This window comes from Pongo pygmaeus, chromosome 15 (assembly GCF_028885625.2).
Source record: "Pongo pygmaeus isolate AG05252 chromosome 15, NHGRI_mPonPyg2-v2.0_pri, whole genome shotgun sequence".
Taxonomy (NCBI): Eukaryota; Metazoa; Chordata; class Mammalia; order Primates; family Hominidae; genus Pongo; species Pongo pygmaeus.
In genome coordinates this window covers 59,537,121-59,555,252 of record NC_072388.2, presented here as the reverse complement: position 1 = coordinate 59,555,252, position 18,132 = coordinate 59,537,121, and the positions used below count along the sequence as shown (strand labels likewise).

Sequence of the window (18,132 nt, the reverse complement as noted above, 5' to 3'; positions counted from 1 at the left end):
GCTAATTTTTGCGTATTTCAGTAGAGACAGGGTTTCGCCATGTTGGCCAGGCTGGTCTTGAACTCCTGGCCTCAAGTGATCCACCCGCGTTGGCCTCCCAAAGTGCTGGGATTACTGGCGTCAGCCACCATGCCCAGCCATTAACCTAGGCTATCTGATTCCAAACCGGAACTTTTATCTACAATGCCTACAAAACTAGTTGTGTCATATCTCTCAATGCCTGAAAACCACTGCTACCTAGCAGTCCTCTGCATTTGTATGCCCCTACCCTTTCCCATTTCCATACCTGTGATTAAACTGTTCCCTACCCATAGGGCTCATCTCAGTACCAACCTCAACCCAGAACAACAGTGAATATCCACATATGACTCACCCTTCTATATCCATTTTAAGGACCAGCTCCTCCTTATGAGACACTTTGCAGTTACAATCTCTCCATCCCTGAATGCTTACGATACATTGTCTAATATCGCTCTGCTGGCATTTACCCACTTTCTACCCTGTATAATTATTTTCAATGTGCACATCTTGTCTGACCTATTAGAATGTTCCTTGAGGGCAGTTTCTAGGTCTGATTCATCTGTATTATCACTTCCACTACTTCTAATGCACTCCTATTAGAATGGCAAAACTCCAATGACAACATAAAATGCTGGTGCAGATCTGGAGCAAGAGGGACTCTCATTCCTTGCTGGTGGGAATGCGAAATGGTATAGCCACTTTGGAAGACAGCTTCCTAGTTTCTAACAAAACTAAACATACTCTATCACATAATCTGGCAATCAAGCACCTAGGTATTTATCCGAATGAATTGAAAACATATGTTCACACAAAAACCCACACATGAATGGTTACAGCAGCTTTATTAATCATTGCCAAAACTTGGAAGCAACCAAGACATCCTTCAGCAGATTAAAAAAAAATGTAATATTATTCAGCACTAAAAAGAAATCAGCTATAAAGCCAAGACACAGAGGAGCTTTAAATGCATATTGCTAAGTGAAAGAAGCCAATCTGAAAAGGCTACATACTGTATGATTCCAACTATATAACATTCTGGAAAAGTCAAAGCTATAAAAACTAAAAAGAACAGTGTTTGTCAGGGGTTGGGGTAGGGAGGAATAAACACACAGAAAAACACAGGATTTTTAGGACAGTTAAAATGACTCTGTATGATATAATGGTAGATACACATTATTATACGTTTGTCAAAACTCATAGGGTGTACAGCACCAAAAATGAATCCTAGTGTAAACTACAGACTTTGTGTGATAATGATACGTCAATGTAGGTTCATTGATTGTAACAATGTACCACTCTGGTGCAGGATGTTAATAGTGGGGGAGACTATGCACTGTGCACATGTAGAGGGAAGAGATATATAGGAACTCTCTATACTTTTTGCTCAATTTTGCTGTGAATCTAAAACTTCACTAAAAAAAAAAGTCTACTTTTAAAAAAAAGAAAAAAAGAAAAAACTTCTCATCTGGTAAGGGCTCAAGAAATACTTGTTGAATTATCATGAGAGAAAAAAATAAACTAATACCCAACATTTATAATTACTTTTATAATTATAGATTTAATTAAAATAACCTTTATAATTACAGATTTGAACATGGCAAAGGAGGAAGGTTCAAAAGGACGGGACTAAATTATCTTGGTTTCTTATGGTATGAATCTACTGAAAAGTAAGCGGTCAAATTGATATCCCATGTAGAGCTCTACTAGTATGTTCAAAACAGTTTAAAAAACACTGTTTATTAGCAAACTAGATAGTTTACTACTGATTTTAACTTTTCCATTAAACAGAGCCCAGAAATAGGTAAACTTAAATCCTAAGTGAAATTAATCTGTTTTTATATAAACAATTTCTTTTATGCTTATCAAAAACTTTATGAGTTCTGGATCACTTGAGGCCAAGAGTTTGAGACCAGCCGGGTCAACATAATGAGGCCCCATCTCTACCAAAAAAATAAAATTAAAAACTTACCAAGTGTGGTGGCACACACCTGTAAGTCCTAGCTACTTGGAAGGTAGAGGCAGGAGGATCATTTGAGCCCAGGAGTTTCAGGCTACAGTGAGCTATGATGGTACCACTGCACTTTAGCCTGGAAGACAGAGTGAGACCCTATCTCTAAAAAATAAATGAATAAATAAAAATTTAAAAAAGAAAACTTTATGATTTCCAATAAAAGTAAAATACTTTGTTTCATATTTTAATTTAGAAGCAAAGGTAACAGCAATAATAAATGCAAATCATAATCAGATAATACAAATCTCTTCCTTTAAAAAGTAAGAAAAGAACCATAAAAGTGAATTACTATTTTTAAAAGTTTTCAGATGAAGCAGGTCTCATTCATACCCAATGAATCAGGTTGGTACAATAGCCGTGAAGAAAAAGGAACAGAAGCTAATTTGCTATAACAATCATTTGACCCTTTATCTGTTTACTGGTTTAGCTTAGATGCTGACCTGCCTTTAGTCAAGTATTAAAAGCAAACAAAAAGCCTATTGTATTTTCTGAAAGATTTAATGTTATTCACATACAATTTTGAAGTCTTTTTGACATCCAGAATTTACAATTAAAGCCCTTAGGACTTTCTCACCCTTTTAAGATAAGTATTCTCTGCACCAAAAGAATAATCTGTTTTGCACCAAAAGAATAATCTGTTCATTATGAAACTAAGAATAAACCTTTGAGATAATCCCTGGAGCCATAAGGAACAAGAATTTTATGTATAGATTGTCATAACCACAGAAAAGAGCCTATTGTTAATGCCATAAGAAAGTCCATCTTCATGTGTGCCCCTTCTATTGAAAATGTTTGATGCTATTATTCAAAATTATAATGTTTTCATTTTTATATTCATATTCAAAAGATTCGTAATGAAATTTATACAACAAAATTACCTCAATCTCTAATTTATGAATCCTCAAACATTGACCCTCTGAGGCACCCTACTAATTCTAGTTCTCTTACTCCAGATTTAAACATTTATCTTCAACAGCACCCTTCTACCTATAAGATCCAGTTCAAATGTCTTTAATATCCTTCAAAATATGGCCCCAACCTAGCTTTTTTCTCTTATCTCTAATAATTCCACAGAACTCCATGTTCTAGACTCAGAAAGTAAGAAAATCCTATATTTACAATTTGGCTCCATTCTTTACTAGCAATGCAATCTTGGGCACAATACTTAAGCTCTCTGTGCCTCTTCTCCAGATGCAAAATAGGAATAAAAATGCATGTCTCTCAGAGTTTCAAAAATTATATGAGATAATGTGTGTACAGCTCAGTCTGGTACTTAGTAAATGTCCATTAAATTAACATTTTGTACTTCTGATTAACACAAATAATACAGATATCACAGACATCTAACTATCTTTAAAAGTATGAATAAAACACAAAATAGAAAGCTATTGAAACAAGATTTTTAAAGGAAGTTTTGGCTGGATGCGGTGGCTCACACCTGTAATCCCAGCACTTTGGGAGGCCAAGGCAGGTGGATCACAAGGTCAGGAGTTCAAGATCAGCCTGGCCAAGATGGTGAAACCCCGTTTCTACTAAAAATACAAAAAAAATTAGCCAGGCATGGTGGTGGGCGCCTGTAATCCCAGCTACTCAGGAGGCTGAGGCAGATAATTGCTTAAACCTGGGAGGTGGAGGATGCAGTGAGCCGAGATCGTGCCACTACACTCCAGCCTGGGCGACAGAGCGAAACTCCGTCTCAAAAAAAAAAAAAAAAAAGAAGTTTTATTTATATGATGACAAACAGAACAATGCCATACAACTAAGTGATGGAGCCGCACCCTAACAAAACTTAAAAGGTCTAAATAAAACTAAAGTTTTCACTTTATCTCTCATTTCTGCAAACGCTTCACCCAACAAAATGAAATAATAGAAAATACTGCCTATTCTCTCGTGTTTACCTGATTAACACCATACAACTGCATGGGGTCGGGTCATAATATTTGAATTTATCCTTGCCTACTCTAACACACTTCCTACATCAAATCAACCACTTAAATATTCTATGTCTAAAATATCCTCTTTATCTATCCCCACTGTGACTATCGACTCCAAGCCCTCATTATTTCTCATCCAAATTACTATGGCCCCTTGAAAAGTCATTTCTCACTCTTTAGTATCTCTTCTTAGCCACAAAATAAAATCTTAACTGACAGCCCAGTTTACAAAGCCCTCTTTTTTTTTCAGTTGACAAATAATAATTGTATATATCTATGGGATACAATGTGATGTTTTGATATATGTATTCACTGTGGAACTATTTTATCTAATCAATTAACATATCCATCACCTGACATGCTTTTTTTTTGTAGCAAGGACATTGAAAATCTACTCTTTTAGCAATTTTGAAATATACAATACATTATTATTAATTATGGTCACCATGCTGTGCAACAGACCTCAAAAACTTATTCCTCCCGTCTAATTGAAATTTCATATCCTTTAGCCAACAAAATAATAAAAAATACTGCCTATTCTCCAATGTTTACCTGATTAACTCCATACAACTCCCCTTTCCCCACCCACCACCCATCCCACAGCCTCTGGTAACCGCCATTCTACTCTTTACTTCTCTAAGTTCAACTTTTTTAGATTCCAGATGTAAGTGAAACCATGCCATATTTGTCTTTCTGTGACTGACTTATTTCACTTAGCATAATGTCCTCCAGGTCGATCCATGTTGTTGCATATTACAGGATTACCTTCTTTTTTAAGGCTGAAGTATTCCATGGTGTATATGTACCACATTTTCTTTATTCATTCATCCAATGATGGACACTTAGGTTGATTCCACATCTTAGCTACTGTGAATAGGGCTATAGGTTATAGACCCAGAAGTGGGATTACTGGATCATATGGTAGTTCTGTTTTTAGTATCTGAGGAACTTCCATACTGTTCTCCAAAATGGCTGTACTAATTTACATTCCCACCAACAGCATACAAGGATTCCCTTTTCTCCACATCCTCATCAACACTTATCTCATCTTTTTGATAATACCCATTCTAACAGATGTGAAATGATATCTCATTGTGATTTTAATTTGCATTTCTCTGATGATTAGTGGTGTTGAGCACATTTTCATATAACACACGTATGTCTTCTTTTGAGAAATGTCTATCCAGGTCCTTTACCCATTTTTTAATCAATTATTTTCTTGCTACTGAGTTGAGTTCCTTATATATTTTGGAGATTAACCCTTTATCAGATTTCTGGCTTGCAAATATTTTCTCCCACTCTGTAGATTACTTCTTCACTCTGTTGTTTCCTTTGCTGTGAGGAAGTATTTTAGTTTGATACAATCCCATTTGTCTATTTTTGCTTTTGTTATCTATGGTAGTAAGGCCTCCTTAATCCAGCCTGTTTTTTCAGGCCTCATTTTTAGTCTTCCCTCATGTTTTATCTACCTATAACAGACTACTTGCTCATTCTCCAACATGCTCAACATTTTTCTATCTCGGTGCCTTTTTCTTTTGTTACAAATGTTTTTCCAAGCCCTTTCTATCTGGTTAACTCTTCTTATTAAGATCAAACTCACATGTCATCTCTTCTCTGAACTTCACCAAACCATATCTCTATTTCCCAGTGCTAGGTTAAATGCTTTATCTGTATTCCCATAGCATTTTATAAGTGCCTATTTATAAGACTTATCACATTACATTATAGTTATTAGTTAACATAATTATCTCCCCCTTTAGAGTCTGAGTTTATTGAGGGCAAATACCACATATCCCCATCCATAAAGCAGTTCACATAACATAATTTAAAAACTTGCTGAATTGAACTGAAGTTCAGAAAATAAACTATAAATCCAAGAGGTTACTTCCCAAAAATCATCAATATCTTTAAATAGAGTAGAACCACTCTTTAATCAACACAATGAGGATTTATAGTTGACTATTTAAATAAGTCTGTTAAAGGAGGGAAACACACACATACACCTGTCTCTCTCTTCAAATACTTTAACTTAAAACATATATAGGAAGTATATAGTCATTCTCTAACTGAATGACATACAGCAAATTCTAATTTTTAGAGTTTTGCTTCTTCCTTATATAGGCCATAATTGTCATCTATATTGTTCAGTTTCCTTTTTTGTTTTCTGTTTTTTGGTTTTTTGAGACATGGGCATGCTCTGTTGCCTAGGTTGGAGTGCAGTGGCACAACCATGGTTCACTGTAGCCTTGGACTCCTAGACTTCAGCGATCCACCTCAGTCTCCCAAGTAGCTTGGACTACAAACATGTGCCACTACACCCAGCTACTTTTTAAAATTTTGGTAGAGACAGATCTCATTATGTTGTCCAGGCTGATCTCAAACTCCTGGGCTCAAGCAATCCTCTTGCCTTGGCCTCCCAAAGTGCTGTGATTACAGGCGCAAGTCACTGCACCTGGCCAATTTCCATTTTTTAAGAAGTGACTTAAAAACCTGAGAAGCAGAAGCCTTCTAGAGTTTTACGATTTTTTCCCCAACCTTACACACTTTAAATATTTAAATTACATATAATATTAAATATGTATTTAATTACATAACTACAATAACAAGTACAACTGGCATAAGAAGGTTGACGGCATTCACAATGCATTCATTATGCTGTGGGTATCAGTGAGTACATTTTGTGGAAGAACTGGGGAATGACAGTTACTTCAATGAGACAATTAAGTGGAGGTTGCTTAAGAGAGTTTCCCGATACTGCAACTGAAGACAGTCCTTCATGAATATACATAATAGCAGAATCACTTTCAAATTAAATGGTCTGAGCCACAGCTTCTATATTTTGGTAAAGAAACCATTACATGTTGTATACCCCTAATATCCAGACTTGCTCTTGCCTATCAATTCTAGTACCAATTATGGGCCCCATGTTGTCCATACCTTCAAATTAATTTATCTTGGGGCAAGATACACACATACACACACACACACACACACACACACACACACGTAGTGTGTGTGTGTATATATATATATATATATTTTTTTTTTTTTTAAATCATAGCTCAGTCAGAATCTCAATCCCAGAATCAAGATCTCCTTGTAGTTCATCCCCTAAACCTATTCCTCACCTTCTCTGTACATCAGTTTCTTTTAGTTATCCTGACTGCCTGCTTGGAATTGTGACCATGTATTCAGCTTGTACTGCACCACCTATAATCTCCTTTCCCTTTATTGCTTGACCAGACTTTTGACTAATTACATTATCTTTAGAACATATGTAAGCTACTTTTCTTCCCAATTGCTACCCAACAGCTTGTCCTATACTTAGTATCTATGTAGAGCCAGATTTCTACATACCTTCATACTTGCCCAGTTCTTGTAGATTTCTTTCTGGTTTTTCTTCTCAGTCTACATTCTAACTTTTCTACTTTGCCTTGTCACTCCCAATTCTACCATCTTTTCAGCTAAAATCCATAGTCACTCGTGATTGCTAAGATAACATACAAAGTGCAATGAGTACATGCAGAATGGAAAAGCAGTGGCTCTTATGGCACTGAAAGATCCCAGAGAAACCCTAAATTATGTTTTCCACGTGCTTTTGCTATGACATAACAAATGAACTTAGACATATGAGAAAAGTTTCAGATAACAGTTGAAACAAAAAGATTTTCTGGATTTTCTAGTAAAGAAATTAAAGGAATTAGAATATTTATTATTCCTCAGGAATGTGAATTTTTAAGTTTACCATATATAAACTTTTTATTATATATATTTGATATGTTTGTTTTTATTTTTGGTGGTATACATTTCAACCCAGGTAACCAGTGTTTTAGCAGCATCCTTCTAGGTACATAACCAATGATACTTTATGAATGCCCCTAGCGGCTCTTTTATTGTTTGTATAACTTCTGCAAGGTAGTCTCTTAGATTTTGATCTTTCACTGTTAATTCCTTGCAATTTACTGATTCTTCACAGGTACATTACAATATTTACAGATTTTCTTGATCTAGTATTTTTTAGTCTATGTCATGAAAAATGGAGGAGTCGCTTCAATTTTTTGTGTTTGGAAATTAGTGAATCCCTTAGAAGTAAATCCCTTAGAAATAAAAAATATTATATATATTTATTATATATAAACATTTTATTATAATCTTATTTTTAATAGTAAATATTGAGTACAGTTACCTATCAAGTTTGAAAGAATAAAAATGATTGTTGTTTGATCCTCATAGTCTCATTCTAATGTTCACAGTATATAATCTTTGTGTCATTTCCAAACCCGCACTTAGTAATAATTATTGCAAGTTTAAAAAGCAGCATTATTTTTTAAATCAATATATAACAACTTCCAAAGTTTTTAACATCTCTGAAATTTTATTTAAGAAAACTGAAATCATTTTTTCTTGATAAAATCTTCCTTTTGACTAAACACATCAGAAAGAAAAGGCACAAAGATTACTCCAACCTCTGATTCCAGAATAATACTGATTAATAGAATGCCACTTCAACAGTCAACTGCTTCAAAGTACTTTAAGACTACTATATCCACAGAAGCACAAATAATGATAAACATATGGCTTTAGTCACTATAAATACGGTTTATAGGAACTCCATTTTTGAAAAATCAGAATATGCTTTCCATTCATTTAAACTACTCTAATACATTATCAACATACAGATGCATGTACCCATATAGTATTCCTCCCCAGCTATAAAGTGTTACTACCTCTATTAAACATATTTTTCCTAAAAGACAATATTAAATAGGTTCTTTACTTAAGTATGCCTTCAATTTGACAAACATGACTCAAGTGCAAAAGAAAGTAATTAGGTAAATGTTAGCTATCACAACAAAACCTGTTAAGAGGTTTTTATGTGAGATGTTCTCCTAAGCATTTACAAGATAAAAGCACACGGTCTTATAGGCTAGCATACATCAAATTAAAAACGTACCAATTTCTTCCACTTCTTCCAAGAAGTCATTGTATTCTCTTAGAGTAGGAAAATCTTCTTCCCTTTTATTGTATCTTTAAGAAAAGAAAAAAGAAATCTACATATTACATATCATTGCTTTTAATATTATCTAACTGGTTTGCTTGTTCTTACCTAATTCATATATGATACATGGAAAAGAATTGCTAACTGTGTAAAACATCGTTCTCTATTTTTTTATTTTTATTTTTTGAGATGGAGTCTTGCTCTGTTGTCCAGGCTGGAGTGCAGTGGCACAATCTTGGCTCACTGCTACCTCCACCTCCCTGGTTCAAGCAATTCTCCTGCCTCAGCCTCCCAAGTAGCCGGGATTATTACAGGTGAACACCACCACATCCACTTAATGTTTTTTGTATTTGGTAGAGATGGGACTTCATTATGTTGGCCAGGTTGGTCTCGAACTCTGACCTCAAGTGATCCGCCCACCTTGGCCTCCCAAAATGCTGGGATTACAAGTGTGAGCCACTGCCCCCAGCATAAAACACTGTTTTTCTTGACACCAGGTTTGTAACCAGACCAAAAATGCAATTCTTAAATTCTTATGACTACAGAGAAGAAGTAGGATCAGGAGAAAATGGTACAATATGCAAAATCCTTGTTAAGACTTCAGGGAAAGATAAATTGGGAGCTTGAAAGATTGGGAAATGAGCTTAAGCAAGGCATAACACAGGAAATCATGGTATTATTTACTTCTAAGGGATTCACTAATTTCCAAACACAAAAAATTGAAGCGACTCCTCCATTTTTCATGACATAGACTAAAAAATACTAGATCAAGAAAATCTGTAAATATTGTAATGTACCTGTGAAGAATCAGTAAATTGCAAGGAATTAACAATGAAAGATCAAAATCTAAGAGACTACCTTGAAGAAGTTATACAAACAATAAAAGAGCCGCTAGGGGCATTCATAAAGTATCATTGGTTATGTACCTAGAAGGATGCTGCTAAAACACTGGTTACCTGGGTTGAAATGTATACCACCAAAAATAAAAATAAACATATCAATTATTTCTCATAATAAAAGAATGGATAAAAGGAAACCCAAAACTATTAACAAAAAGTAAAGAGTAAAGCCTAAATTGTAAATGAAAAAGACAGATTAATAATATATAGGTGTATATATATATACATATATATACACATATATATACTACGCCCATGTGTGTATGTATATATACACAAAAATATACATACCAAAATAAACTATAGCTAACACATGATTTTCTCTAATAGCTTTCAAACCTCAACTTAATGTTACCTCCTCAGCCCACACCTGACATCATTGACCACAGCAACACTGAGTCACTAACTATATAGCACTATTCTCAATCTATAATAAATAACATTTGTTTTGGTTTACCTGTTTTTTGTCTTTTTGCTATCCTATGCTACTGTATGGTAAGTCTCATGAGGACAGAGTTCATAGCTGTTTTACTCATCACTTCATAACTACTGCTTAACATGCATAACATGTTTACACATAGTAGTGTTTACACATAGTAGGTACTCAATACATAGTAGGTACTCAATACATGTTTATTAATCAAAGAACAAATATAAATGAATAATGAAGCCATCAATCAAGAGGCTCTTCTTTAACAAAGATAAATAATATTACTCAGTTCTCTAAGAACTTAAATGAATTTATAGTTATTTACTTGCTAATCTGTCCACATTTATGAGCAAATAATAATCAATTATTGACATAATTGTTAAAGTCCTCTTTGTTGACTGAATCATTCGAGCAGGAATACTTACATCTTTAGCACTTTTTTCCTGATCTCAACCTCCTTGTCAACAGTGGGATCTTCAAAGAGTTGTACCCTGAAATTGCTCTTTCTGAGTGGAGTACCACACTCAGGGCAGTTTCCAGCTCCTCTCACAAACAGTAAATCTACACAACTTTCACAGCTGTAAGGACAGAAATAAAACATCACATTTAAGCCAATGTTCAAATCTACAACACATCTGAATAGTTTGCCCCTATGGGATAAGGAGAGTGAAACTTGAAAACTAGTCACTTCTATTTAAAATTTTACCAAAAAACTTTCTGGAAAATGTTCATTTTCATTTGGAGCTTACTTTTCAGATATAGGTATCCCAAGTGATACCAGTTTAGTTTTACAGATCAAACAAATTTATAAATTAAAATAAATTGAGTGAGAGACTAGGAAGAAGAGCAGGATAGGGAGAAGTCAAAGAGCATGTAAAAGGCTAGTGTATGGTCATCTCCATCCCCAGTCCCAATATCATCCATAGACCTGGGCAAGAGAAGCCTCTACCAGGGGCCTGCTCTTTAGAGAGCCCTGTATACCCCAAGCACTAAAACAGATGTTTTGTTCTTCCTTTCCTTGTAAGAATGTCTTTTGAAAGTTCAGTAATCAACTGAGCAAATGACAATTACAAGAAAGAGGTGCTAGCTGAATGAGGCCCCACTGGCAAGAGGATAAAGAACTTTGAGTGCTCCAGTATGTATAAGGGAGAAAATGAACACAACTTCTGCCATAAGAAATCCCAGAAAGAGTGGCTGGCTTATAAAAGCTTTATTCAGTTAAAGTTCATTGCCCCAAATAAAGCAAACCGAATTCCCAGGCAAGCCAGGTTTCCCAGATACCTGCATCCCCTTTTCTGGTAGTGCAACATTAAGAAGGGCTTACAACTTCCTAGAAGACTTGAGTTGAAAAAACAATGAACTGGAGAGGCAAACCTCTCTATAACCAGATTCCTGGGGACTTGGCGGGATCTGTTAATGTACTGTTTTAGATGGGTCTAGGTACCACCCCAATCATCCCTGCCCTACCCCAACAGATCCATACTACCACTCAGTCAGGCAGGTTACAAGGATGGATGGGAAGAGAGAGCAGTTCCTTTAGCCTCTGAGTCTTGAGGGTATAGGCTGCTGGCAACTCAACATGCTGTGTAGGAAATCAGGCTGGGCCAAGAATGTGGCTTGATTTATAACTTTTAAATATTCAAATGTTTTGATAAATATTTAAACATTTGTAGTCCTCCAGGTGTAATCTTGTCCAACTCCGTATGTGTTAGGGCCACACAGTCCTAATCACTCCTTTTGTTAGCAATATCTGACATCATCTTATTTATTTCTGTGTTCTGTCTCCTAGACAAGGAAGTACAGTATATTTCATAAGGACAGAATGTTGCCTATCTTGTTCTCTATCCGCAGTGCCTAGCACTAAGTACTCACTAAATAAACTTCACAGAACAAAAAAATGAATACAAGACAAAGGGAAAAAGAGAAATTCTAATGAATAGGGAGGAGTTTATTTCTTCCAAGTGTGTATTTAACTTACAGAACAAGCTAAATAAGAAAAGTAATAAGAAAAATAAGAATTTTTAAGGTTATTAGTAAAATACTAACATTGATCTTTATATATATATATACACACACACATATACATACACACAGACATATATATATATATATATATATATTTTTTTTTTTTTTTGAGAATGCAGTGAAGTCATCACAGCTCTCTGCAGCCTTGCCCTCCCAGATTCAGGCAATCTTCCCACATCAGCCTCCTCAGTAGCTGGGATAATAAGCACACACCGTCATGCTCTGCTAATTTTTTATTTTTTTGTAGAGACTGGGACTCCCTATGTTGCTCAGGCTGGTCTCGAACTCCTGGGCTCAAGCGATCCTCCTGCCTTGACCTCCCAAGGTTCTGGGATTATAGGCATGAGCCACCACTCCTGGCCTATATTTCTATCTTAATAGTGTCACTAAAAAATAACAGGGAAAAATTCCAAAGATCATAGTGTCATTAGCAAGATCAACTAAACCCCAGATAAATCACTTTGGACTTAGGAAGTTTCAGAGTGGTGCATTTCCACCATTATTTGTAGTTAGAGGAAATTAAACCCATCCACGGAAGGTGAAAATAGGCACACTTTATAACTATACTAACTAAAGATATTTATAAGCAAGCAGCTACCCAAAATATTCAAAATTACAGAGCCATAAATATATTATATATCTCAAGGTCTTGGAGATTAGACTCAATCAATAGTTTAGTCAGCAAGGTAATACAGAACATTAATATTTCTAAAAGTTATATTGTATATTAGACATAATATACTGTTTCCAAAATCAGTTGTACATCTCCACTTTTTATAATCTGCCTTGTCATAATAATTTAAACAGTATTAAAATTTTTTATTGCAGTTTATTTTCCTATGTAACATTTTCCATTTCTAATTTTAACTGTGAAAAGAATATTTTTTCTTTAAAGCTTATAAAATACAGAATTATATACAAAAATAATTCAAAGTTCTACTTCATTGTGTTCTGTATCTCACTTCCCATGGGTAATATGCTACTGTTGAGTTTAGTGTTTGTGTGGCCACATCTTTTTCTACATATTTACAAAATATATATATAAAAACTAATCATTAAAAAAAAGAACAGGCCAGGTGTGGTTGCTCACGCCTATAATCCCAGTGCTTTGGGAGGGCAAAGCAGGAAGATAGCTTGAGGCCAAGAATATAAGACCAGCCTAGACAACATGACTAGATCCCTCCCTCTACAAAATATAAAAATTAAAAAAAAAATTAGCCAGATGTGGCGGTGCATGCCTGTAGTCCTAGCTACTCAGGAGGCTGAAGCAGGACAATCACTTGAGCCCAGGAGTTCAAGGTTACTGTCAGCTGTGATCGGCCAGTGCACTCCAGCCTGCGTGACAAAGCATGACCTATATCCAAAAATAAATAAATAAATAAATAAAATAAAGAACAGGAGAAATAGGCTGGGTGCAGTGGCTCACACATGTAATCCTATCACTTTGGGAGGCCAAGGCAGGCAGGTCACTTGAGCCCAGGAGTTTGAGACTGGCCTGGGCAACATGGCAAAACCTCATTCCTACAAAAACAAACAAACAAACAAACAGAAAACAACAACAACAAAAAACAAAAAATTAGCCGGGCATGGTGGCACACGCTTGTAGTCCCAGCTACTCAGGAGACTGAGATGGGAGGATCACCCAAGCCCAGGAGGTAGAGGCTGCAGTGTGCTCTCATCATGCTAGTGAACTCCAGTCTGGGCAACAGAGCAAGACCCTGTTTCAAAAAAAAAAAAAAAAAAAAAAGAAGAAGAAGTAGTAGTTGATAATTGCTAGTTCATTTTATCTGGCAACAGAGCAACCAAAACAGCAGTATATGGGCAATCTTTTGCCTCTAGGAGTGCTAGGAATTTTTTCAAATAAAACTTTATATTCTGCAGAAAACAGAAAAATCTGCTGAAGAAGCCCAAATTTTCAGTCATTATCCATTTCCAAAAACATTTTATGGTTTTTGTTTTTAAAAATCAGAAGGGTGCTCATCCTTTTTCTCTCTGAATGACTTATTTTTAGCAGATTTTATTTTATCAAGAATATTCTCGTCAAAATTTTAGTCAATTGTTCGCTTTACTTTTTAAAGAGCAACTATATTCCATGTAGAATTTCAAATATTATTAAAACATACTGGCTTAAAAAAATTATTCATAGTTTGTCAAAAACTCTATATTTAAGACTTTCTGTGAAGTAACTTAGTTTTATCAGCACTTTCCATTCTTTGTTAGCTCCTTGGCTTTTAAAAATGAAACAGAAACCTATGGTCTTGAAAGCTAAAAAACAAGTAATAACATTGTTAAAGAAAAATTTTATTTTTACAATAAATTCTTCCTTAAGCCCATGTGTACTAAATTCTGTAAGAAAGAAGCAGGATATTATTTTTACAAAATTTTCCTCCCAAAATAAACTTAACTTGTCTATACAAGAAAATATTGATTGAAGAGCCATATCTTTGAACATTAAAACTTTAGAAACCTTAATTCAACTAAATCATTTGACAAAAATCTCTGCTCTAACTGAGTCATAGAAATTTTAGAGGTAGAAATGACCTAAATGATCACCAGTTAATTAAAATATTATCAACATCCAATAATGAAATGCGTTTAAGGATTCATGGAAAACACATGAAAAAAATAACACCTGGTGCATTTTAGAAAAGGTAGTCAATTTACAAATAGACTTTGTTCCAATAGTTTGCTTACAAATTAGCTGCTTGGAACTCAAAATACATTTTTCCCAAATAAACTATTTATATGTGATGGTTAGGGTTTTCAACTAAACTGGCCCAAAGAAGATGAACAAAATATTAGACATTTTCTTTTCTTATTTTTCTCTCCTTCCTAACCTCCACCATGAGTTGATGATATCAGCTTTCAAGCAGGAATTAAACTGGAATTTTAAAAGAATATTCTACAAGTTTTGGTCCCCAGAAAGTAACCAATTGAAATCTTCACCTTAAAAAGGTTTGAGATTTTCTTAAAGCCCAGATATTTGTAATTTTAAAAAACTTATGACCTCAAAATGAGTAACTTTTGATAGAAGGGGTATACAATCTTAATAAAAGTAGAGACTTACTTATTTGCATACATGGATTTCAAGCCAATTAGCCATGAGATCCAGCTAACTTTGTCTACAATAATCATTTCTCATTTATCTCAGCAACTAAAATAGGAATGTGTTACATTTACTTATGTGGCATTCTCAATTTAAACTTTGGAATATTTGCTGTTAAATTTCCTCATCAATCCTTTCATACCTTTAGGCTAAATTGCTATGAATCACTTGATACCTAAAAAGGGACTCAGAATCGATGTATTCCAAATCCTGAGAAAAAATTTATAAACTACCTCAACAAAGTGCTTTTGGAGGAATATGAAGCAAAAGAATTCATCCACAGGTAGAGAAGTGACGGCCTGGGAGCAGGTATTAAAACATTATGAAGAGAGAGTAAACTTTCAGAAGAAAAGATATTGCCCTCAAAATTTTAAAAAGCATGTTTACCCATTTTTTCATTATCTTAGAACTCAAAATTAATGTCTAATCAATATTCTGTTGGCTATTATCATTTAGCATAGCAATTTTCAACTAACAAGCAAAAAATATAAGGCACAAATTCAAATAGTATATTTAAGTCCATTCTGAGCCAGGAAAACGGAGCTGTGTAAAAACGAATATTTGTACTCAAGGGAAAAGGAAAGAGTTAATAATCAAATAAAGCTGTGCCAGAAAAACACACTTTCAAAAAAATGGGTTTGTATCCTCCTGACAGACAGCAAGGACCATGGAATCTATCCAGTTTTCCTTTTTGCCCCTTTGCCAGAAAACTCCTAAGCCAAATTTAAATCCTTTTTGGAATAACACTATAAATATTTTCTAGAAAGAGGCTGGAAATATATGAAGGAAGGTAGAAAGAAAATAACATTCATTAGGGCTTTTGCGATATGATGTAGATATTCTTTTCCTTACTACATAGATGAGGGCACTAAGCATGGAGAAGTCAAATAACTGGCTTAAAATCATATAACTAGTAAGAATTCACCATTACCCTGTGAATCCCATATATCTGAGACAGGACTCGGTCAATTTAGGAAGTTTGTTTTGCCAAAGTTAAGGACACACCCTCAGGAGGTCCTGATGACACGTTCCCAAAGTGATCGAGTACAGTTTGCTTTTATGCATTTTATATTGATAATCATGATATACATTTTATATTAATAATCAATATGTGTAAGATGTATATCGGTTTGGTCCAGTAAGGTGGGACAAGTCGAAGTGGGGACTTCCAGGTTAAAAGCAGATGAGAGACAAAAGGTTGGATTCTTTTGAGTCCTTGATCAGCCTTCCACTGAATACACAATTTAGTCTGGCTCAGTGAATCTGCATTTTTACATAAACAATAGGGCAGAGGAAGCAATCAGAGATTCATTTGTCTCAGATGAGCCTCAGAGGAATGACTTTCAATAGAATGGGAGGCAGGTTTGCACTAAGCAGTTCCCAGCTTGACTTTTCCCTTTAGCTTAGTGATTTTGGGGGTCCCAAGATTTATTTTCCTTTTACAGTCCTCCTCATACTCTACACTTTCTCCTTCAATCTTATTCTTACAATTTTTACAATGACCTATGAAAATAATCATCCTAAGTATCTATTTCTAGCCTAAAAATCTCTCCTAAATTCCTATTACACACTGCCTATTGCACAATTACTCTTTGATATCCCACAAGTTACTTCAAACTCAACATACTCAAAACCAATATTCTTCTGTCTGTGTCAGATACACCAACTTTGTGCATAAACATTCGTATACAATGGTGAAAACAGAAAAAAAAAAAGAAAGAAAAAGAAGTAACTCTATTACAAAAGCATACTTTGAATACTATCGTAAGCTTTCAGCCAATGAGCAACAGCTCAACAAATTATACTACATACTACTAGTCAGCATGTGTTAATAACACATCATACTCCAAATGCTCTAAGCCAAGAACATTTTCTGAAATATGTGGACTATTCTGTAGCCATTCTTTCTGCCACTGATGAATAGTTTCATCCTGACAGCTAAAAAGGGTGTGCATGTGATAGTGCTGGATGTTAAGATTTAAGACATTAGAGGATCAAAGCCCCTTAAGGGATACGGTTGAGGAAACAAGGTAAAAGCTAAGTTAGAAATTGGAGGGAAAAGTCTGTCTAACTTTATGAAGGGCTTCAGAAATAATACTGCAGACTGGGACAACTGACAATTACAGGCATGCCTCATTTTATTGCAAATTGCCTTATTGGGCTTTGCAGATATTTCATTTTTTACAAATTCAAGATTTGTGGCAATGCTGCCATGGAATGAGTCTATCGGCACCATTTTTCCAACAGCATGTGCTTACTTCATGTCTCTGTTTCACATTTTGGTAATTCTCACAATATTTCAAACATTTTCATTATAGTTATGTCTGACATGGTGTTATGTGATCAGTGATCTTTGGTGTTATCATTTTAATTGTTTCAGGGCACCACGAAAAGCACCCATATAAGACAGCAAACTTAATAAATGTTGTATGTACTCCAACTGCTTCACCAACTGACTGTTCCTCCAACTCTCTCCTTCTTCTCAGACCTCCCATTCCTTGAGACACAACAATATTTAAATTAGGCCAATTAATAACCCTACAATGGACTCTTAGGTGTTCAAGTGAAAAAAACAGTCACAGGTTTCTCACTTTAAATCAAAAGACAGAAATGACCAAGCTTCCTGAGGAGGGTGTGTCATAAGCTGAGACAGCCCAAAAGCTAGGCCAACTGCACCAGTTAGCCAAGTCATGAATGCAAAGGAAAA

At 35.0% G+C, this 18,132-nt stretch overlaps 1 protein-coding gene across 3 annotated transcripts in view; it reads right to left on the bottom strand.

The window, feature by feature from the left end:
• MNAT1 (MNAT1 component of CDK activating kinase) overlaps positions 1–18,132 on the bottom strand; it is a 236,227-nt gene that overhangs the window by 169,852 nt on the left and 48,243 nt on the right. For all 3 annotated transcript variants that reach the window (XM_054449240.2, XM_063651662.1, XM_054449241.2), the window contains exons 2-3: positions 10,720–10,872; positions 8,921–8,994 (exon numbers count right to left, since the gene is read on the bottom strand). In XM_054449240.2, coding sequence (XP_054305215.1) covers positions 8,921–8,994; positions 10,720–10,872 — 227 coding nt within the window. The remainder of the gene's footprint in view (positions 1–8,920; positions 8,995–10,719; positions 10,873–18,132) is intronic.